The 23131-nt window shown below is 51.9% G+C and overlaps 2 protein-coding genes across 5 annotated transcripts; both read right to left on the reverse strand.

Moving 5' to 3' along the window:
- Positions 11331 to 13572, reverse strand: RPP25L (ribonuclease P/MRP subunit p25 like). Of its 4 annotated transcripts, none has more exons than XM_005684079.3 (2): positions 13453 to 13572; positions 11331 to 12739 (listed from the first exon to the last, which is right to left on the reverse strand). In XM_005684079.3, exon 2 carries the CDS (start codon positions 12704 to 12706, stop codon positions 12215 to 12217), a length of 492 nt encoding a protein of 163 aa, XP_005684136.1. In that variant the 5' UTR covers positions 12707 to 12739; positions 13453 to 13572; the 3' UTR covers positions 11331 to 12214. The 4 variants fall into 4 exon arrangements, with proteins under 4 accessions (XP_005684136.1, XP_005684137.1, XP_017907883.1 ...); XM_005684080.3 differs by having other exon boundaries at positions 11331 to 12736; positions 13453 to 13566; XM_018052394.1 differs by having other exon boundaries at positions 13491 to 13549.
- Positions 14980 to 22886, reverse strand: DCTN3 (dynactin subunit 3). Its single transcript, XM_005684082.3, has 7 exons — positions 22727 to 22886; positions 19748 to 19832; positions 18832 to 18918; positions 17152 to 17235; positions 16145 to 16203; positions 15500 to 15559; positions 14980 to 15307 (listed from the first exon to the last, which is right to left on the reverse strand). Exons 1-7 carry the CDS (start codon positions 22820 to 22822, stop codon positions 15218 to 15220), a joined length of 561 nt encoding a protein of 186 aa, XP_005684139.1. The 5' UTR covers positions 22823 to 22886; the 3' UTR covers positions 14980 to 15217.

Consider the following 23131-nt stretch of genomic DNA (forward strand, 5'->3'; position numbering starts at 1 on the left):
AGACTAAAGGCCATGTGGCCCCAAGACCAGCTCCCTCCCTTCATCTTCCGAAGCTCCATTCCTGGACAGCCTGTGATTCCCTGGGGCAGAGGGAAAGGGGAGAAAAGAGGCCCCACTTTCCCCCAGAAACTCAACTGCAGTGATTCAGAAGATAGAACAGGATTAGAGATGTGGAGACTGAATGCCAGAGACACCAGGTCTCAGGGAAACAGACAGAGGCAGCAGGGGAGTTCAAGAGAGAAAACTGAATTAAATGCACCTCAATAGACATTTATTAGTACCTACTGTGTGCCAAGCCCAGAGGGAACATTTGTGTATGGAAGCACAGAGGACTCCCAGGTTTTTGGTATGTGGCTGGGAGACGGTGTTGTTTTCCATAGGGCTGGAGAGGGGATCAGGGCTTGATGTGGCCCGTGGAAGGGTCTGTGGGATGGTGGCCAGCAGGGGTGTGGATGGGGAGGGCCGAGAACTTGAGAGAGGGCGGGTTGCTGGCGCGTGCAGTCCCTGTCCACAGCTGCCCACACTCTCTACGCCAGCACGTGTCGGTTGCACCGACATTCATCATCTCAGACTGACCTGAGCAGTATGAAGGTGCTGGAAGCAGGCAGGGTAGACCAGGGAGCAGGGAAAGGCAGTGATGAGGGGGAGAGGAGGAGAAAATTGAGGCTGAAACCCTGGGAAGCATGATTAAAAGACAGAGAGAGCAGGGAAGGGGTGGTAGCCCCAGAGGGAGAAGGAGAGCCAGGAGGCAGGGTTGTCACAGGACCAAAAAGGAGCCTGGTGAGGCCAAGAAAGAGCCCTGGCTTTAGCAGCCAGGAGTTGCGGGAGGTCAGCGGGGCCAAGCTGATGCTCTGGAGCTAGCTGATACAGAGGCCTGTGAGCAGAGGGTGGGCCCCCTTCCCCACCCTCCCCATTGTCTCCAGAGCCCTGCTTGGTCTGGTAGCACCTCTCTCAGCCAGGGCTAGGGGAAGAAGAGGATGAAAAAGCTCCCCCACCTCCAGACTGCCATCCCTATGCCCCTGGACTTCCCAGGAGGGTCCTGAGCCCGCCTTGAGCTCGGGAGCCCGAAGCAGTCTGGGACCCCTGGGGACCCTGGGGGTAATTAAAACCAGGGCTAAGACATTAGAAACCATAACGCCGACTCCCCGGCTCCCCCAGGCTGGCTCCTGGTTTTCTTCTTGCCAGATCCCCTCTGCTGCTGACAGCTTTGCTCTCCAGGCCCCCACCAGCTGGGCTGATGACCCTCCTCCCCAAACCAGGGGCCTCTAACCAGAGGCCCCCAAAGCCAGCCTGCAGGGACCTCCTTTCTGTGCTCAGACAACCTCAGTGTATACTAGGCTGACCCCCATATCAAAGCATCCCCCAATTCAAATCTGGGTCCCTTATTGCAGAAGCTATTCTAGGGTGCTGAAGGAAGACCATGGGAAGGGTTTCTTGATAGAGAAAGGAAGAGACGCGGGGCGGAAGTGACTCTCAGCTAGCAGGTGATCCACAAGGGCATGGAAAAGAAAGAATGAATCTTCCAACCTGGGCCCCACCAAAGCCAGGTGTCGGCTGGGCCCAATCTGAAGCAGGGCGAGGACAGGCTGCACCTTAGGGTGGCAGGAAGGAGGGAGGTCCGCTCGGTTCTGTGGAGTTCCCCTTCCCCCTCTCTCCCTGCCCTCATGTCTCTGACAACAAGGTCAGGAAGCCACATGTTTGCTGGTCTGATGGGAAGGGCCCTCCTCCTACACAGCTGTCTGGTGATTTCAGGATTCCCAAATTCCCTGGGAGTGCTGCCGTGGGAATCTGTCTCCCCCTCAGTCTCTAAGTCTGTCTCGCTCCTTGGCTCTTGAGGGAGACCAAAGGGATCAAACACCTTGTTGTTTTTGTTTTAGTCACTGAGTTGTGTCCAACTCTTTTGCGACCCCATGGACTGATGCCCACCAGGCTCCTCTGTCCATGGGATTCTCCAGGCAAGAATACTGGAGTGGGTAGCCATTTCCTTCCCCATGGGTATCTTTCAACCCAGGGATCGAACCTGTGTCTCCTGCATTGGCGGGCAGATTCTTTATTGCTGAGCCATCAGGAAAGCCCCATCAAATACCTACTCCATCACTTACTGGCCTTGTGGCCTCAGGCAAGTGACTTACTGTGTTGGTGTCTCACTTACCCAGGGAGTGAAATGGGATCAGAATCACGCCTAACACCTAGGACTGTTGTGAAGATTCAGTGAAATGAGATAATCTAGTCTAGTGATCAGCACCAACCTGGTGGGTACTAGAGCCCCGTCTGGCTTGGGCTTTCTCCCCATCCATGTCTCCTCCTCTGTCTGCTGGTCTTTCTCTCCATCTGGCCATCTATATCACTCTATTTCTCTTAGTCTTTGTCCACCTTTCTCTCGCTTGTCCTCTCCCCATATCCAGCTCTGTCCAGACAGCCCTGGTTGACTCTGTTCCAACCCATGTTGATACAACCAGCCCAGGCCGACGGAGGTGGGGTGTCCGGGGAGGTTTGTAATTCAAACACGGAATTCCCAGCAGCAGGATCACGCCTGGGCCTGAACATGGGTGAATCACAGTTGGTGGGAAGAGCGATTATGTCTGTATCCTTTCTGGAGGGGCAGGACTGGGGGCTCAGTCTGGCAGCCTCTTGGAGGAGAGGGGACTTGCCCTGACTGTGCTGGCCACCCCCACACCTGGGCTCAAGCCAGATCCCCCATATTTAGAGCCTGTGTGGAGGTAAGGCAACCTGCCCAGAGCCCAGGACTGAAAGGGGAAGCCCTCCCCTTCAACGTGGAGGTGGTGTGTGCGTGTTTAGTCTCTAAGTTGTGTCTTGACTCTTTGCAACCCCATGGACTGTAGCCTGCCAGGCTCCTCTGTCCATGAGATTTCTCAGGCGAGAATACTGGAGTGGGTTGCCACTTCCTTCTCCATGGGGTCGTCTGCTGCTGCTGCTAAGTCGCTTCAGTCGTGTCCGACTCTGCACAACCCCATAGATGGCAGCCCACCAGGCTCCCCCGTCCCTGGGATTCTCCAGGCAAGAACACTGGAGTGGGTTGCCATTTCCTTCTCCATGGGGTGGTCTAACTGCCCTCAAAACACTCTCGTCGACCCTCACCCCCAAGTCTTGTTCTTAGCTTCCCATACCCCATCCCGAATCCTGTATAGAGGCATGTCTCTGTCTCAACCTTGATCCGTGACTTCTGCACCCCCAAACTGAGGCTACCAAGGATAGGAAACTGTGGGGGTTGAAGAGTCTAGGTTCTTCACTTGGACCAAAGAGTTCCTTCTTGGGAGGGCTGGGGGAGACAAAAAGTCTAGATGTCACTTTTGATCACTGTGGACCTGTGAAGGCAGAAGGCATGCATAAAATAGGTGCTCTAGAAACATAAACCAGATGGAGGAGGGGGATACAAAGGACCCCAAACAGGGAACTGGATGGCTGAGGCTGCAGCAGGCAGAACCATGGGTAGGCTGTGGAAAGGCTGCTGTTTGATTCTGTGGCTCAGCAAGGAATCTTCTCTGGGGGCCAGGATTGGTCTCAACTAGTCCCAGATGCCCCCATATCTGGGTCCCCGCCAGGCCCCTCACGTCAACCCTTGGGAAGAGGGCCAGGGTTGAGGTCAATTCCCTATTCCCAGTGCATCATTGTCTCAAGGTGCCCGCCAGCTTTGTGGAATGGCAGCTGGAGCTACAGATCCAGAGAGGGAGACACACCAGGCAGGGTCACACAGCAGGCAGAGGCTGGGAGCCCTGATGTCCTGGCAGCCAGCCTGGGTCTGTCACGGGGATCCTGTGCCAACACTGACAGGGGCCAGACCAAAAACAGGCATTTATGTGGGGAGAGAGCCGAGGAATCCTTGAACGTGTTGGCAGCTGGGCCAGGGCTGGAGCATCCCATCAGGCAAGGACAGATGTGCAGTTTCCTGTCTTTCCCATCAGATGGAGACAAGCACTGGGATAAGGGGTTCCGAGAGGCAGAGCACAAGAGAAGAGAGAGAGAACCTTGGGAGAGAGACCAAGAAATAGATACAATCAGAGTCAGACACAAAAATAGAGATGTGGAGAAATAAGATGTGAGTCAGAGACACAGAGATAGGGAGATGCAGAAGGAGGGAGAGCTAGGGAATTAAAGACACAGAGACCAAGATCAGGCAAGACACAGAGTCAGAGAGAACTGTCTTTGAGTCTCAGAGGAACCGTGACACAGCGTCAACAATATATAGACATAGACAGACACTCAGAGACTAGGAGATGGAAAAGAAAAACAGGAGGGAGAAGTAGAAATGAAGATGATGGGGAGAGAGACAGAAAGATCCAGAGAGAGGCAGAGCGATGCAGAGAGGGCAAGGCAAATGGGGACAAAGACAGAATGAGGCAGAGAGTGAGGTCAACAGCAGGCATGGGGAGAGCAGGTTACAGAGGAGACTCTCCTGGTCTCCAGTCTCTCCAGCCTGGTCTCTCCAGGGTTTGGACCCCCTCATCCCCTTGCTATTCTCTGGTTTCCATAGCAACAGGGAGGGTAGCGCTGAATTTGCATATACATCTACATCTTTTCTATCTGCATAATTCAACAGGTTTCCGTGCATATTCATGAGATCGTGTATGAAGGTGACTCTCCCAGTCCCTGCTCAAAACGTGGCTGTGATGCCTCCTGGCTTGCAGTTCACAGGCATGGCTCCAGGCCCAATCTCACAGGCCCTGACTTGTCCCCTCTCGCCCAAACATTCCCCCGTACTTCCCTACCTCCCAACCTTTCCTCAGGTGAGGCCCCTCTGCTTTCCAGGGACACTGACGTCCTTTTCTCAGCATCAGTCCTGCCGACAGTACATGCATGCAGGCACTTACACACACACTCACTTGCGTGTGCGCACATGAACTCTGGTGGAGGGGGCATGACAGCGAGGGAGCAGTGCTCACCTTGGTTCCCTGCTGGAGGAGACCCCTCAGTCACACTCCCGTCTGGAGTCAGAGAAGAGAGTGCACGAAGGGATCACCTTCCAGAGGCTGAGGTCTAAGCAGAGCTGAAGGCTGCAGATGCACCAACAAAGAGGGACCGAGGACATTGTGGCCTCCACATGGAAACTGACAGAGACCTGGGGTTCTGGCAAGAATACTCCGAGGAGCTAGAACAGAGCCCGAAGGAGTCTCCAGAACGGAAGGACTGAGGTGGCTCAGATGGTGGGGGAGAGGCTGCCTAGGGACAAGAACCCTTTCAAAGTGCCAAGCCTTGAAAGCTCTTGCAATCTGGGCAGGGCTTCTCCAGGGCCTTCTCCAGCCATCATTTTGGCTTCACCGTCTCCCCTGGATCCCTGCAGCAGCCTCCTCACTGCTTATCCTGCCCGGTGCCCTCAGTCCACTTTCCACCCGGGGGCAGCCAGAGCTCTCTCTGAAACAGCAATCTAATATCCCTCACCACTCCCTCCTCTTCACCTTCAGAAACTCTCCATCATTCTCAAGAAAGCGTGCAAGCTTCTCAGCCAGGCACTCGGGCCTTTCCAATCTGGCTCCCACCCATTTCTGAGCCTCGTTCCTCATACTCCCTGCTTTGAATTTCACAGTCCAATGATCATTTCTGTGCTCTTCTCACTTCTATGCCTTAGCTTATTCCTGCCCTTTACACAGAATGTCCTTTCCACTTTTCTTCCAGCTTTTTTGGGGGGCCATGCCACATGCCATATAGGATCTCAGTTCCCCAACCAGGGATCGAACCTGCATCCCGTGCACTGGAAGCATGGAGTCTTAACCACTGGACTCTCAGGATAGTCATAGCTCTTATTCGAGATCCTACATAGGCACTACCTCCTTCTCTTTGAAGCTTTGCCTGTTCCTAAAGACTGGATGAGGGACTCTGAACTCCTTAAGTCTAATGAACTTGCTTAATTTCTATACTCATCACACTAATAATGAAATCACTGATATATGTGACTTATAGCCCTCATGGGGCTGGAGCTCCCAAGCCCAGTGACTATATTGGTCACATTATGGGTGATAATTAGCTATTTGTTGAATAACTGAAAAGTCACTAAGCCTGTGCTAGGTCACTTCAGTCGTGTCTGACTCTTTGAGACCCTATGGACTGTAGCCCGCCAGACTCTTCTGGGGATGTCCGTGGGGATTCTCCAGACAAGAATACTGGAGTGGGTTGCCATGCTCTCCTCCAGGAGATCTTCCTGACCCAGGGATCAAACCCAAGTTTCTTATGTCTTCTGCATTGGCAAGCGGATTCTTTACCACTAGTGCCGCCTGGGAAGCCTTGAGAGGTCACTAAGCCTATGGAAGGCCAAACTTCAAGCCTTGACTACCCTCTCTGTGTCCTAACTGCACAGATCCTGCAAAGGGAAGGAATGCGCTATTCCTTCGCAAATGATGCCATCTTGTGGACAAACTCAAAAGTGCAGCCAGACATTACCCGGGAGTGGTTCAGTTCAGTTCAGTTGCTCAGTCGTGTCCGACTCTTTGCGACGCCATGAATCACAGCACGACAGGCCTCCCTGTCCATCACCAACTCCCAGAGTTCACTCAAACTCACGTCCATCGAGTCAGTGATGCCATCCAGCCATCTCATCCTCTGTCGTCCCCTTCTCCTCCTGCCCCCAATCTCTCCCAGCATCAGGGTCTTTTCCAATGATTCAACTCTTCGCATGAGGTGGCCAAAGTCCTGGAGTTTCAGCTTTAGCATCATTCCTTCCAAAGTACACCCAGGACTGATCTCCTTTAGAATGGACTGGTTGGGGCTGTCAAACCAGGGCTGATCCTGGAGTTCCAGGCAAATGGTGGGGAGTGAGGAGGTAGGCTCTGAACAGGGAGTGCTACTGGTGTCTTTGAAAAATCCTGATGAGCTCTAAGCAGAAAGAATGGCAACACCAAAGGCTCCGAAGCAGAAAAATCTCATGACAAGTGGGAAGAGTTGGGAGTTAGTGTGGCCAGAGCCCCAGGTCGAAGGGGACCGAGTCAAAGACGGACTGTGCCACGGAAGTAAGAAGAAAAAAGGCAGAATAAGGGAAATCAGAGGTGCTTGACTGCAGTTTTAAATGGAGTGGTCAAAACAGGCCTCATTGAGGTGACATTTGAGCAAAGCCTTAAAGAGGCAGGGAGATACCCATGCAGGTATCTGGCAGGGCATTTAAAGCAGAGCTGGACTTCTGCTTTGAGATTAGAAGCCTCTGAACTCTGAATTCCGTGTCTCACCTTTACCTCTATACCCACCTGCATGCATAGCCATCCTCAACTCTGTCCCTCCTGCTACAGGGAGGAGGGAACAGCCAGTTCCCTGACTGTTGGAGAACTCAGAGGGGAGTGAAGCAGGGAGACCAACAAGGAGACTGTTGTAAGACAACGATGGGCATGAATCACCAGAGTCTGTGGGAATGGAGAGACCTAGCAAGCAAAATTGCCAGGACTTGGCGCCTGCTTGCATTTGGGAGGTGTATAGCTCCTCCAGTCATATTGTTCTGAAGTCCCCACTTCAAGGGTACTCACTGTGCATGCCATCTCTAAGGCAGGTAGTGAGAATGCTCAGCACATTCCATCCTGGATGCTCCTGCCTCCTCAACATACCTATGATCGCCCTCCCCAGCCTCTTAAATTCCTCAACCTCACCTTCAGTAACTTTCCCTCTGGACCACCAGGTATCTACTTTCATGCCCACTATCAAGTCCTGCCAGTTCCTAAAACTCTCAAACTCACTGATTTCATTTCATCCTTTGGCTACTATGAAGTGTTGAATTGCATCCCTCCATAAATATGTTGGAGTCCTAACCCTTAGTACCTCGCAATGTGACCTTATTTGAAAATAGGATCTTTACAGAGGTAAGTTAAAATGAGGCCATTGGGATGAGCCCTAGTCAAATATGACTGGTGTCCTTATAAAACGGAGAAATTTGGAGACAGAAACAGACACAAAGGAAGACGGATGTGAAGACGAATGACTGGAGTAAAGCAGCCAAAAGCCAAGACCAAAGACTGCTGGCACACCGGAAGCTAGGAAGCATTAAGGAAGGATTCCCAGGCAGGTTTCAGAGGGAAATGGCTCTGACACCTTGATTTGGGGCTTCTAGTCTCCAAAACTGTGAGACAGAACAGTTCTGTTGTTCTAAGCCACCCAGTTGGTGGTCCTTCGTTATGGGTGCCCTAGAAACTGGTACCACTATGATGAAACTGAAAGTAAAAGTGAAGTCGCTCAGTTGTGTCCAACTCTTTTCAACCCTGTGGTCTGTAGTCTACCAGGCTCCTCCGTCTATGGGGATTCTCCAGGCAAGAATACTGGAGTGGGTTGCCATTTCCTTCTCCAGGGATCTTCCTGACCCAGGTATCGAGCCTGGGTCTCCTGCATTTCAGGCAGATGCTTTACCCTCTGAGCCACCAGGGAAGCATACAATACTCTGTCCCACTTCTCTCACGTACTCTACCTCACTCCACCCCATCTTTATAAGGACCTCTAGGCCACTGACCCCTGCCCCTTTCTAGCTTCACTTCTTTCCCGACCTAGGTTGGACTCCTTGGACCTTCTTCACATACACTCTCTTGCCAGCCTCACTATTCCTGCTTCCCCTGAGTCTTACTTGACCTGTGGGTGCTGCTGGAGTGCACTCTGACTGATGATATTGTAAGTTCATGGTCACCAACCTCATCTGGGCTTCTAGCTCTGCCTGGGCATCCTCCTATACCTCACTAGCTGTCTTCCCCAGCTGAAACAACTCTCTACCAGCCTCCTTATTCCACTCTCAGCAGCAGAGCTGGACTTCTGCTTTGAGATTAGAAGCCTCTGAACTCTGAATTCCGTGTCTCACCTTTACCTCTATACCCACCTGCATGCATAGCCATCCTCAACTCTGTCCCTCCTGCTACAGGCAGACATCTCTCCTCTGCCCTTTGCGAGGCCCGTGCCTCCCCGCTCTAAGACCCACTCCCTTTCATCGCCCCCAGGAGTGTCATTCTGAGTTAGCCACAATCTCCTGCATCTCCATGCCTTTCGCTACTGGCTTCCCCCATCAGCCTATTAGTCTCTGCTAATTTATTAAAAATAAACAAAACTCTCTGTATCCCAGAATCATCTCTCTCCTCCTATCACAACAGTTTGTTAAAAAAGCTATCTCCACTTCCCTACCTTTTGTGCCAAGGTATTACCTTTTCTAAGAGATTATGGGGGAAGATGCTCGGAGCTGGTGATGGACAGGGAGGCCTGGCATGCTGCAATTCATGGGGTAGCAAAGAGTCGGACACGACTGAGTGACTGAACTGAAGGAGAAAGTGAGAAGCAATTAAATTGGCAAATGTACATAGAACTTATGCTCCCTCCCTCCTAAGCTTGGTCAGGCTTTCTGATTCTGAACGCCTCACTCTGGCTCCCTCCCTGACATTCCTCTGGTAGGACTCACTTGGGCCCCCAAAGTGGCCAAGGAGGGAAAAGGCCCCAGATTCACTAGCCTTTGCTCTCCCGGCCTGTGTCCTTTCTCCTGATTCTCTGAGTAGTGGCAGATCCTATTCTTCTCAAGGGATTTTGACTGCAGCTCAGTTTCCCTCCACATTCCCCCTGCCATCATCAAGACCCCAGGTGGTGCCTTAATGAGGAGCTGCCCAGTGGGGAGTCCCAGAGCCTGTGATGCTGCCTGACTGAATCACTCCCTCAACAGTCATCACGCTTAGTTCACATGCTCTTTCCACCCTGGCCGCCACACACTGGATCAAGATGGGATGCTGAGCCAAAGTTCAATAGTCTGCAAGAAGCCTGGTCCCAAATCTCTGGGGACCAATGATACACAGGGGGCTGTTGATGGTAAAGGACATGCAAGTAAAGATATTCAGAGAAATGGCAATATGCAGAAGCTGAGCAGGAGACAAAAACATGAATTAGACACAGAGAGTAAGTCAGGCAGTTGCTGGTAGCCAGACACTGAGTCAGGACCACAGCCACTAGGACGGTATTAGATGCTTCATGACCTTCTGCAGTTGAGAGGCCCAGCTGGGAAGCAGCAGAGGGTTTTTCTCTCTTACCTAGCATGCCCTGAATCTCCAACCCCTCCACTCCGGGCAAGAAAAAGATGCAGCGTTCCAAGTTTTGACCACAGCCTGCTGGTCCTGTGGTTCCCTCATGCCTGTTCTAAGCCCTTATTGAGGCCTCCGGTCCCCCAACTCCATCTCTCCCAATATTTCAACCCCACCTGCCTGGATCCTCAGCCAGACATCACTTCAACACCCTCCAAATGCTGTGCCCACCCTGCTACATGGTCCCAGAAGAGTCCGCACTTTGTGCTTTCCTAGTGATTGGACACCCAAGCTGTGGTACAATGGAGAACATAAAGTCCAGTGGAAGATCCAATTTGCTCAGTTCTTCACTGAGTCCACTACTGCCCACGATCCTGCTCTGGTTCCTGTAGCCTCCTGGCTACCACTGCAGTCTTCACCTTTCCTTATGCTCCTGACCTGTCCATGGTGAACCTGAACCTACAGCCAAGGTGAGACAGAAGAGGAACTGCTAGGGGTAAAAAGGGTGAGAACTGAAGGGGGAAGGTAGAATTGAGCTTATGTTTTTAAGGAAAAAGCATGTTTGTAAGCTGACTCCTTCATGAGGGCAATGAACATTTACAGTCATCCCTCGGTATCCTCAGGGAACCGGCTCTAGGAGTCCCCGTGAATTTTTTTTTACCAAAATACTCAAGTCCCTTAAATAAAAAGGTGGAGTACAATCAGCTGTTTGTATCCACGAGTTCTACATCCACAGATATGGAGAGCTGAGGGTATACAGGCTCAGGTGATATCTAAGAATCATATGTATATTTCTACATTTAATCCTCATAACAATCCTTCAAGGCAAGCACTCCATCTTGTTCTATGGATGATGAGAACACTAAAGCACAGAGCAGTAACTTCCTAATAAGTGGCAGACCCAGGATTCAAATCCAGACAGCTTGGTGACCAATGTCATGATCTCAACCACTATATTGTAATATAGGCATACTTCAGAGACATTTGGGTGCAGTTCCAGACCACCTCAATAAAAGGAAGATCTCTATAGTGCAAGTCACAGAAGTTTATTGGTTCCCTAGTGCTTAAAAAAGTTATGTTTACTCTAAGAAGTCAAGTGAAGTCGCTCAGTCGTGTCTGACTCTTTGCGACCCCATGGACTGTAGCCTACCAGGCTTCTCCGTCCATGGGATTCTCCAGGCAAGAATACTGGAGTGGGTTACCATTTCCTTCTCTAGGGGATCTTCCCGACTCAGGGATCGAACCCGGGTTTCCCACATTGGAGGCAGAGGTTTTAACCTCTGAGCCACCAGGGAAGCCCTATACTATTGTCTATTATGAATGTGACAGAATTATAGCTAAAAAACAATCTACATACATACCTTAATTTTAAAATATTTTATTGCTAAAAAATGCTAACCATCATTTGAGTTTTCACTAAGTTACAGTAGTAACATCATAGATCACTATAACAAATATAATAATTAAAGTTTGAGATATTTTGAGAATTACCAAAATGTGACAGAGACACGAAATGAACACTGTTGGAAAAATGGTGTTGCCAGACTTGTTCAGTGCAGGTTTGCCACAGAACTTCACTTCTTCTGTAAGAAATGTAGTATCTGCGTGCAACAAAATGAGGTATGTCTCTATGCTGCAGGTGGAGAAAAATGCAGAGTCCTTCAACCAGCCCCAAACAGGAAGCAGATAGCTACCCAGGGATCTAGACAGTCAGGTTACTGCTTGAGGCTGCATCTTCAGTCCAGATCCTCCCAGCACCCATCTGAACCTACTTTTCCTGTTTCCAGACTGGGAGCTCCTGGGGGTCAAGGGCAGGGACTCCCACTCCCTTAATCCTACTTCCACACAGCAGGCCAAGCAGAGGTTCATCAGACAAATAGACAGAGCCTTTATTTCCTAACTCACTCCTTGGATCTCTGTCAGAAGACAGATGAGAGGCACTGTATGTAGAAGGCAGAGTAACCCTTCTTCTTTCTCTACATAATATTTTATTTTATTTATGCTGTGGCAAGTTGACCTACACATTGACTTAGGATGTTGCTTCTTAAGCAATCTAGAACCCGGCAGAGACTCCACACCTGTCACTCTTCACAAAAGTCCCTTTCCAGGAGCCAGAGGGAAGGGGAAGCAGGACAGGGAGGCCCACTTTCGTAAACTCAAGTTTTGTTGGAGACCTTGAGCAGTTAGAGGCTTCTCAAAGGTACAGCCATCCTAGACAGTCTAGACAACAGCTTGCCCACAGGTCCTCAGAACCGGGTATCTCGAGCCCTTCTTCTAGGCTGAGGGCCACAGCTGGAGGCAGGTGTGGGCCCGAGGTCAGGGGGTGCCCCAGGGGGCTGGTAGCCATACTCATTGGGGTCCAGAGGGTCTCGACTCAGCAGCACCCACACTGCAGGCACATGGCTGCGGACCGTGAGGGGATCCAGGCCCGTGTCAGGTGAGGTAGGCACCCAGCTGTCCTCGGTCTGCAGGAAGCACAGCTTGGTAAGCTGGTACAAGCCTGGTACCCGCCGTTTGACAATCTCAGCACAGCTGACAGCCTTGCCTGCAGCGCGGCCAGAGCCTGAGAATACCACGTGGCGAGCGCTGCCGCCCTCCAGCCGCTCCAGCGCCAAGCCCAAGAGGTTGCGGATCTTGCTGCCAGCTCGGACCCGCATCTCCAGGGTATCAGGAGGCAGCTGGGGCATCGGGGAAGGTGCGGGGAGTTCCACAGAGCCAGCTTTCCGGTAGTGCTCCATCCAGCCTGCTGTCGTGTCCGCCTTGCTGCCCTGCTGCAGGGAAGTCAAAGGATGGTGGGCACTGTGTCCCAGGCGACCCCCACCCGAGGGTGCTGCTCCGCCCAGATTTCCCAGAAATGGGACCTTAAACCCCTCATCCCCAGGACAAGGAGTCATGCCTGCCTCCCCCTAGGGGGGCATGTACCCCAGTCCTCTGGACAGGGCCATAACCCTCCACCGACCCTGAACACCGGCCAAGCCTCTCCATCTCTAGCTCCCTGGCACTGGGAATGAACCTTTCTCATCTGGGGCTCCTGGGGACTGGATCCAGGCCCTCACCCGAGACTCCCTAAGCACAAGGCTGAGTGCTCCTCACCTTGGGCTCTCCACGGGGCGCCAGGGCAAAGGCGCCTCACTTCGTGCTCCCAGAGGTCAGGGCCAAGCTCCCCCCTCCCCGCCCCCCACACCCCATGCTCCACCAAACGGAGCCATGAGCCCTCATCCAAAAGCTCCTCAAAGACAGAAACGATCCCCTCCCCAACTCCTGGACCCCGAGGACAGGGTCGGGCACCCCTCTCTCATCCAGAGATTCCAGGGTCGATCCCCTCAACCGAGGGTCCCTCAGACACTGGGAAGCAGAGGCTTGACGCCAACGACTGCTCGGGCCACCCCTGGCGTCGGGGCCACGAGAGGCCGGGCTCCGTGGTGCCCACCGCCACGGGCCACCGCAGAGGCCCAGCACCCGGCCTTCCCTCTCCTCCTCGCACCTCCAGGCGCCCCTGCCCCGCAGGGCTCCGGCTCTCACCGCCGCGGCCGCGCACTCCCTACGCTCGATCTGAAGCCAAGATGGCGCGGGCCGAGAGCGCGCCGAGGTCGCGGGGCCGCGCACGCCGGACGGGGCGGGGCCTGAGGGGCCGGGTTCGCGAACTGAGAGGTTCCGGACGCCGGGGAGTGAGCTGGCCCCGGACGCGAGGATTCGCTGCACGCAGGGTGTCTTTGCTGTTCTGCCCCAGGCAAGGAGCATTCCTTTGCGAGCGGAAAGAGCGCTGCGGGGGAGAGGAGCGGCCAGCAGAGGAGTCCCGCGTCCGAAGTCCGCGTCGGAAGGATGCGGAGGATTTGGCCCTTAGAAGATTCAGGGCAGGCGTTACCCGCTGAGCACACCGCAGTAGCAGAGGCAGAGTGGCGGGTTTCTCTTTGGACCGGAGCTAGCGGTGCCGGGTGATGTGGCCGCTGCGGGGGCGAGAGCCTAGATCACCGAGTTCTGAACTTCAGCCTCACCCTGTGGGCACTGGCGAACCACAGGGGGCTTTCATCAAGGCGCAAGTCAGACTTGTTCGTGTGGGCAGCTCTCGGGCCTCCCTCTGGTGACTCCTGGCCGCACGTCCCAGGGGCATGTCCGCGGTGCTTCGTAAGTTGCCCTGCCTATAAGTGCTCGAATATTTGTTAAAGCATTTGTTGAAAGAATGAGCCAGAGAAACAACACTGGGAATGGGGAAAAGTAAATTAAGTTGGAAGATACTACGAGGTGGGTTTGGCGACTCTTCGGATGGAGGGAAGAGCCTACGATGGCTCAGTTTCAGACTTGTTGGATTTGAGATGCCAATGAGACCGCGCCGGTACGGTGGCGTGCAGGTCGACATAAAGGGGCCTGGAGCCGCAGCAGTCCCGGAGACCACAAGGGGACAGCAAACACTTGGTGGAGTGAGGTGCCATCGGTTTCTTTGCTCATATGCCAACTCTCCCTCCTTTCCAGCCACAGCACCGCCCCGCCCCGCCCCAGCCCAAAAGCCCTCTGCATCCTCTTTTAGGCTCCCCTTCTCTTATAGCATCAGGAGAGCAACATAGAGGCTCCCCTCTCCTTTGCACATGCTGCTCCCTTGGTTCTCAAAGACCCTGCATATCACTCTCCAGAGCTACCTGCCACATCCTTTTCTTCTGTGCCCCCAAAGAACCCTTGTGCCACATGGTTCCCTCCCCTTTTCCATGACTGTTTCCCCTGCTATCCTGTTCAGGGCAGGGATCAGGTGGACCCTACCTGTGACCTCCCCACCTGGTATGGCATCTGACATTTAGAGTGTACTTGGTAAATGTGGGATAAATAGATATAAAACCAAATGTTCCACTCACATCAAGCAAATGAGAGCATTCATCCTGAGAGCTCTATATCTCCCAGAAAGCTAGACTAGGATAAGTATAGCTGGTGGTCCAACTCCTAGGAAGATGGACAACTCTGGCCTCCACCACCCTCATCCCCACCACCATACCCACCCAAGACCAGGAAGCCAACACACTCCTGCAGTGACCTCTACAGTTTTATTGTCACTGGAACAGGATACTGATGAGGGGAGGAGGTGCAAAGAGCAAATCTCAAGTAACCAGACCTCTGACCTCAGAGCCCCACCTGAGTGCAGCCAGGTAGGTCTTGAATCCAATAAATACAGAGCCACCTCTTTTCTGCTCTCTTACAAGGGCAGGCTGGCACAGGTCCTGGAGCCTGGCTGCCCCAGCCCACTCTGGGATGGGAAGCGCCATTCACTCTTCCACAGGCTTCACTTGCTTGGCAGCTTCTAGCTGGCAGAGAAGTTCATCCCACTGCACAAACTGCTTGGAGAGAAGCATTGTCTGGTTACAAGTCAAGGTGAGAATGAGAATCTGAGAGAGGGAGAAGAAAGATGTTTGCCTCTGCCTAAAGGTAGGGGGAGCTGGGAAACAGACAGACTGGTTGGGATGGGTTGAGAGACAGAACTAGGAATGGAATAAAAGGCCAGGCTCCATACAGCACTCCTCAGGGGCCCAGCTGAGCGGAAAGGATACAGTCTTGTTGTATTCCTCCAGGAGCGCCTTGGACTCCTCAGTGATCTCCACACACTGGTCCTGTGGGGCCAAGGTGGGGCAAAGAAAGGCGTTACACAGAGCCCACACTCCCCATTGCCTGCCTCATCAGGGACCCTTGCTCCTCAGAAAAGGTAATGTTTAACCTCAGAGCTAAAAGGAGCAAATTTCTAAAGAGGCACTTTCAGGCTCCGCTCTGGGTAGCCTAACTGCAGTCCTGAGGCTGATGGAAGAGGGAGCGAACCAGACATTTAACGACCTATTCCTACCGGTATATCCCTCCTTCTCCCCTGTACCCTATATCTGAACCCTCTGAACGTCACACTAGAGCCTGGCAATAGTGAAAAAACAGCTCCTCTACCTATGGTCAAGGATACATAGGAATTCTTGGGCACCTCCCAACATCAATCCTCTGGTGTCTCAGGACAGCCCTAATCTAGAGGCAGGAGGCCTAGATTTTACCCTAGGCAAGTCTCTCCCTCTGGAAGGTGCATGCAAGACAAAGGAGAAACCCTAACTTTCCCCTGAAGCTGACATCAGCTCCTGAGGCTACTTCCCCAGGAGACAGGGGTGGGGAAAAGGAGCCTCGCCACCTCTACTTTCCTACCTGGTCTCTCCCCTCCATACCTGCTGCTGGATGTGGATCTGGGCCAAGCGCTGCAGGTGGGCGGCATGCTCAGGAACGGCTGTAAAACGCAACGCACACTGCCCAGTGATGCTTGTGCCTTCCCCCGGGACTGCTCAATAGTCTATTAGGTCTTCGGCAGGATTAGAGTATTGAGTGGAGAAGCTAAACAAACGCCAGCTTCATCGACCACTGCAGCCGGAGGTGGTGGTGGTGGGGCTCCCTGCCCACCCCAGTCCTACTCCAGGACCCAAAGGGGAGGGGAAATATAGGCCCCTAGAAGACAAAACCTTGGGGTTTCCAGAAGTGCCCCATATACCCACCCCAGTGTTGTGAGCAGGGCAGGTAAAGAAAGCTTTGATTATTACAGGATCTGTTCCTTTGCTCTCAGCCCAGCGGGACCAGAGCTCCGTGGCCCAGGGAACAGGGAGCCTGCAGGTGGGCTGAGGACAAATGCAAGGTCCCTAAGCTGGTCACCTGGAACCCAACACCCAGAGCCTCAGCCACCATGCAGGGCCCACAGCTTAACGCTGTCAGATGCTCAGCAGGAAACTGATCAGGGGTAGGGAGGGGGAGCTGGGATAAATACCTCCAGAGACAGACAAGATGGATATCTGGATTCAATTAAAGTCACTGCTTGTCAAAATCCCGGCCCAGGGCAGTGCAACAGGAAGAATTCACACACATTCACACACACCCCCCCTGCAGGGACTCTTACAGTAAAACCTGGCCTCTGCAACACCCTGAAGGACAGATGCTGAGGGGCGGGGTAGAAAACAGAAGAAATCCTAGAGTGGGAGGCCACTGGGCTTACCTGAGTGTCCTTAGGGCCAAACTGCCTGAGTTCTGAAGCTGAGCTCTATGCCCTGGCAATTTTAATCCCAGTGCAGGTGGCCAGTACCCCCCAGGTGAGGGTAAAGACAAGGAGCAGAGCCAGTCTGATCCCAGGGAAGTCCTGCACATCCTACCTCCCCACGTAGAGCAGAGGAGATGCAACCCCAGAAGGTACCTTTGATGTGAGTGCTGTCCAGCATGGGCACCAGAGCCTCCACCTGCTCCAGAAGTGCAACCTGCGAGAGAATGAACTGCTCCTCTGCGGCATGAACAGACAGAGAGTAGCAGTGAGGCGGGCCCAGGCACAGCCACTCCTGGGTGAGGAGCTGGGGACCAGGCCAGGGAGAGGACTGAGTCCTGGAGCCAGGGGCAGCCACTCTGCCCACTGCCCCCTTCTTTCTGTGCACACTCCCCCAGTCTGCCTCCACCTCTCCTGGATGCCACTGGTCTGACCTATCTTGAGCCCTATCTCTAAGTGCCTCCAAATCCAACCTTTCTCCAAGTTTTAACTCTGAGGCCTCTCCCCCTAGCCTCCTAACCACAAATTCAGAGAGCCCCTCCTAGGCCACAGGAGACAAAGTACTTCAGACCTGAAGTACCGAAGGGCTCCTGGGAAAGTCTGAAAGAGGGGACTTGTGGAAGATACCTGGCAAGTAGTGCTCAGTGGATCAGAGAGGCACGATTACAAGCTCCTGGAGAACTGGGACAGTAACAGGAGAGTCCAGTGACAAGCGCAGCAGGACTGGGATGGCCCTGTGCATAGGGGGTTTTAATGACTGCAGAGTGGGAAGGGGATTCAAGAAGGGAGGACTGTTATGTCAATCATCTGATGGCAAGAATGCATGTCAATCAGTAGAGGAAAAAGAATTCAATTGGCTGAACTGGAGCAAGGAGAGCACAGGAAACAGCTAGATGGGAGGAGAGATCTGGCAGTCTATATGGAGCTTTGAATGGTAGGCTAAGGAATTAGGAATTCATCCTAGTAGGAAGAGGAAGATATAGACACGCTGAGGTTCCAAAGTAAACACTGTGGCATGCTGGAAATGTGTTTTGGGAAGATGATAGTGAGCCACATGCAAGAAGTGGGAAACTAGGGTCAAGAAGAGGACTTAGGAATAAGCAAAGGAAAAAAAAAAAAGAAAGAAAACAAATAAATAAAAAAGAAGAGGACTTAGGAAACTGTTCAAGTGCCAGGGGATAAACACTGAGATAGTGCCACACGGAGGGGTGGAGAGGCTAGACTCAAGAATCGGTGCAGAAGAAGACCTCCTGAACTTGGTGTCTGAGCCACAGCAGTGGTTTAGGGATGTTCTGGTTCACCGCTGTATACCTCACACCTAGGATGTCCGGATCTCAGCAGATGAGCACTTGAATGCATGAACAAACACAGGTGATGGCAAACCATACCTAGTGGAGTAGCTAACTGATAAGCAAACATTGCTAAGACAATAGTTACTGCCTAGAACTCTGAAATCCCAGCACTTTCCCACCTGCAAGATGCTGAAACCTATGCTTATATCCTCAGCTCTCCCACGGCAATGCTCTCTGCCCCCACCCTTTCCTAGAAGCTCTATGTCTACCGAGCAGAAGTAAGGAAGGTTCTGAAGGAAAATCCTAGAGGCATGCCATAGATAGAACACCGGAGTCGCTTCCACAGTGGCTGGCACTCTGGTCTGCAGCTGGCTCCAGGGTCTACTGTACCCAGTGTCTACAAGAGGACCACAAGTCCACCTCCAGCCTCAGTCCAGATTCCAGAGAGCAGCTTCCCAGGCTGCATCCAGGAGAGGACTGAGAGGGAGGCCATCTCTGTGCCCAGCGTCCCCCAGATGCATGTGCACATCCTATCCAGCACTACCTGCCAAGATGAACTGCAGCTTGGAGGCATCAGGTAAGGCAATGCGGTCAATGTACTCAGGATCCAGGTATTTGATCAAGTCTTCAACTAGAAAAGTAACAAGATGGAAAATGGAATAAGGTTGAGGAGTGGGGATCAGTCTTGTGAAGGAAGGATATCAGGGCAAGGGTCAGCCTTGGGGAGAGCCTTGAGTGAGGAACTGATACCCATAGGGTCCACCAGGCCCCCATCCCCACTTCCCTGTCTCTTCCCTCTGATCACCTGCTATTCAGTCACTAAGTCATGTCCGACTCTTTGGACCCTGTGAACTGCAACATGCCAGGCTTCCCTGTCCCTCACTATCTCTGGGAGTTTGCTCAGATTCATGTCCATTGAGTCAGTGATGCTATCTAACCATCTTGCTGGCCAGAGTCAAATTTTACAGCTGGGAACACAATTGCCTCCAATACCCTGGGGCCCTCAGCATTTTCACTGATCTATCTTCAAGGGTAGAAGGTACCTTGCCCCTCAAATGCCACCAAGACATGCCAGAACTTTATCTGATTTCTAGTTACTGAACAAGTTGCTAGCTCTGACATAATCAAAAAGGCCTGGCTGAGCCAAGGCTGGGGCTCTCAAGGTGCCTGCTTTCGTTCCTGCCCCTGAACCTTGCCTATGGAAATTCCATACTCCTCTTTCCTTCCCCAGTGGACTTTCAGGCAAAGCTCTTATCTCATAACTTAGGACATTGCCATGGGCTTGGGGTTTAACCACAAAGTAGAAAGCATACCCCAATTCACCATTTCATCAGGAAAACGTCTCCACCTGCTATCCCCAAAGGGAAACTCCAGTGACCTATTGGGCTTAAGGGCCTGGGCAGGGAACCAGGAAGCATAGGCTTGAGGAGGGCAGGCAGGCACCTCATGGAAACACTTACTTTTTTTGTACAGAACCTTCACCCTCTCCCTCTTGCTGGCGATGTTCCCCAAAGCCACCTGCACCTTGACCAGGCCATCAGCCACCTGTAAGGGGAGTGGAAGTTAATTCCAAGATTTACCACTTGGCCCAAGGCTTGGAAGAGATAAAGAATCTTCATTTCCTCAGACTCCAAACTTCCTTGTCCCTACAATCACCCCCTTCTCTTGTATTAAGAGATCCAACTCAACTTTCTGGGAATCCTCAATATGAAGCGGTAGCTAATCATGTACTCCTCAGGGAGTTTCATGTGTGATTGGGGAAGTAATAAACTACTTTAGGGTTTATGGGGCACTAGCACATGCTATTGGAGAAGGCAATGGCATCCCACTCCAGTACTCTTGCCTGGAAAATCCCATGGACGGAAGAGCCTGCAGTTCATGGGGTCACTAAGAGTCGGACACGACTGAGTGACTTCACTTCAACCATTATTTAATACCATCCATTTTTATCACTCCAAAAGATGCACCATAGTCATTAACCATCACTGCCCATTCCCCCTCATCCTAGCCCATAGTAAACATTAATCTATTTTCTGTCTCTCTGGATTTGCCTTTTCTGGACATTCATATGAATGGAATGATACAATATGTGGTTTTTTGTGTCTGGCTTCTTTCACTTAGTATAATGCTTTCAAGATTCACCCACCTTATAGCAGGGTATCAGTACTTCATTTCTTTTTATGGGTGAATAATATTTCTTTCTACAGATATGCCACAGTTAATTAATCCACTCATCGTACAGCCTCTCTTCCTCTGGGCTACACGTCTCTACCATGTGCTTTTACAGCCCCCACCCAGTGTTTTCCAACCCCATCATAGGTCACTTAATATAGTAAATGCGGGCCTTCATGCCAGTCTGCATGCCCTCTTCTAGTATGAAGTAGTGTTAGTCGCTCTGGAGAAGGCGATGGCACCCCACTCCAGTACTCTTGCCTTGAAAATCCCATGGACAGAGGAGCCTGGTAGGCTGCAGTTCATGGGGTTGTGAAGAGTCGGACACGACTGGGCGACTTCCCTTTCACTTTTCACTTTCATGCATTGGAGAAGGAAATGGCAACCTGCTCCAGTGTTCCTGCCTGGAGAATCCCAGGGACGGGGGAGCCTGGTGGGCTGCCGTCTATGGGGTCGCAGAGTCAGACACGACTGAAATGACTTAGCAGCAGCAGCAGCACATACTATATATTCGCTGATCCCTTCCTCTTGGCTAAATTGATTTAGGCTTTAAGGGTAGAGGGTGAGGAATTCAGTATTAAAGGGTTGAATAGCGGGAGAGACTATGAAAGTGAATGATCTCACACAGGTTTTAGGTTAGAGGGTAAGGAATGCTGATATTCAAGGATCAAATATATGAGGAGGTAAATCAGTTCAGTTGCTCAGTCGTGTCCAACTCTTTGCGACCCCATGAACTGCAGCACTCCAGGCCTCCCTGTCCATCACAAACGCCCAGAGTCCACCCAAACCCATGTCCATTGAGTTGGTGACGCCATCCAACTATCTCATCCTCTGTCGTCTCCTTCTCCTCCTGCCCTCAATCTTTCCCAGCATCAGGGTCTTTTCCAATGAGTCAGCTCTTCGCATCAGATGGCCAAAGTATTGGAGTTTCAGCTTCAACATCAGTCCTTCCAATGAACATCCAGGACTGATCTCCTTTAGGATGGACTGATTGGATCTCATTACAGTCCAAGGGACTCTCAAGAGTCTTCTCCAGCTCCACAGTTCAAAAGCATCAATTCTTCGGTGCTCAGCTTTTTTTATAGTCCAACTCTCACATCCATACATGACTACTGGAAAAACCATAGCCTTGACTAGATGGACCTTTGTTGGCAAAGTAATGTCTCTGCTTTTTAATATGCTGTCTAGGTTGGTCATAACTTTCTTTCCAAGGAGTAAGCGTCTTTTAATTTCACGGCTGCAATCACAATCTGCAGTGATTTTGGAGCCCAGAAAAATAAAGTCAGCCACTGTTTCCACTATTTCCCCATCTATTTACCATGAAGTGATGGGACCGGATGCCATGATCTTCGTTTTCTGAATGTTGAGCTTTAAGCCAACTTTTTCACTCTCCTCTTTCACTTTCATCAAGAGGCTCTTTAGTTTGTCTTCACTTTCTGCCATAAGGGTGGTGTCATCTGCATATCTGAGGTTATTGATATTTCTCCCTGCAATCTTACTGAGTAAAAGCAGCCAGAGAGACAGGAGGCAAATCAGGAGGATTTGCATTATAGATGTCAAAGGGAAAAAATGTTTTGAGAAGTCAGTTCTCAAATGGAACACAATCTGGTGACAACTAATACCACAAGCAGTGTAGGCATGTACCTCATTACCTCTGAGGCACTCAACTCCAGGGTATGCCTGATACAGCCACATTCAGTGAAAGGTCTTTCCATAATTAAAAACGGGGATGGACGGGAAGTGAGCTCTCAAAATTCAGTCACTAGAGAGAAGGACTGTCAGTCCATATCTGAACACTCAGTATTCAATCCTTTCCCCTCCTAATCCTGGCCCTCTCAGACCTCATCCCTAACTCCCTGGAGCCTTCCTTATCCATCTCTGGTCTGCCTCTTTTGGGGTCCCATGGACCTCTCTTTGCACAATTCACTTAGCAATTAGGCAAGGCTCCGCAACGTCCCTTTCACTGTGACTTAAGCTCTTACTTAAAGCTCTTACTCATTAGTTTCTCGAGTGTGTCAGGTCTCCCCAACTATCCCGCGAGGGTAAAGACGGAGTCTCCTCTTTGAGCCCACTTCAAGCCCACAGTTCCCTCCATGGGAAATGGATCCCGAGGGTCCGATATGCTCTGGGAGATCTCGGACCTTTGCTATTTCAATGGCCTAGTTGAGAGCAACGGGGCTGGAGCTGCAGCATCCATCTCCAGGACCAGGCCAATAGGCCACTCCTCTTTGCCCCAGAGAGGGACCACTGGACCCAAGATCGCTCACCTTCCGCGAGCCGCGAGACCCGCCTGGTCCGTATACCCAGCGCTCCAGCTCCTCCACCCGGGCCTGTAGCCGCTGAACATCGGTCACACCCGCCATGGCTCCCGCTGTCCCGCCTCAACCGGGAACAGCCAGAGGGCAGGACATCCGTCCAAATAGAGAAGGCGGGCCAATCCGAGTGGACGGGAGTCCTTGCATACAGGAAGTGACGCAACGATTCAGCCCTTCGATGCGGAAGTGGCTGGCAGGCTGCCTGGTAACCTAGGCAACGGCTACCTGTCAGGCGCTAATTTCCAGCCCCTGCTTGTCAAGACGAACTTTGCCTCTCTTCTTCCAATTCCAGGGTACTAGACAGATTTCTCCTGCCCTTTCCCCGAGGTTGTACATATAAATATACCCATTATTGGA

Source organism: Capra hircus, chromosome 8 (genome assembly GCF_001704415.2).
Source record: "Capra hircus breed San Clemente chromosome 8, ASM170441v1, whole genome shotgun sequence".
NCBI classification, from domain to species: Eukaryota; Metazoa; Chordata; class Mammalia; order Artiodactyla; family Bovidae; genus Capra; species Capra hircus.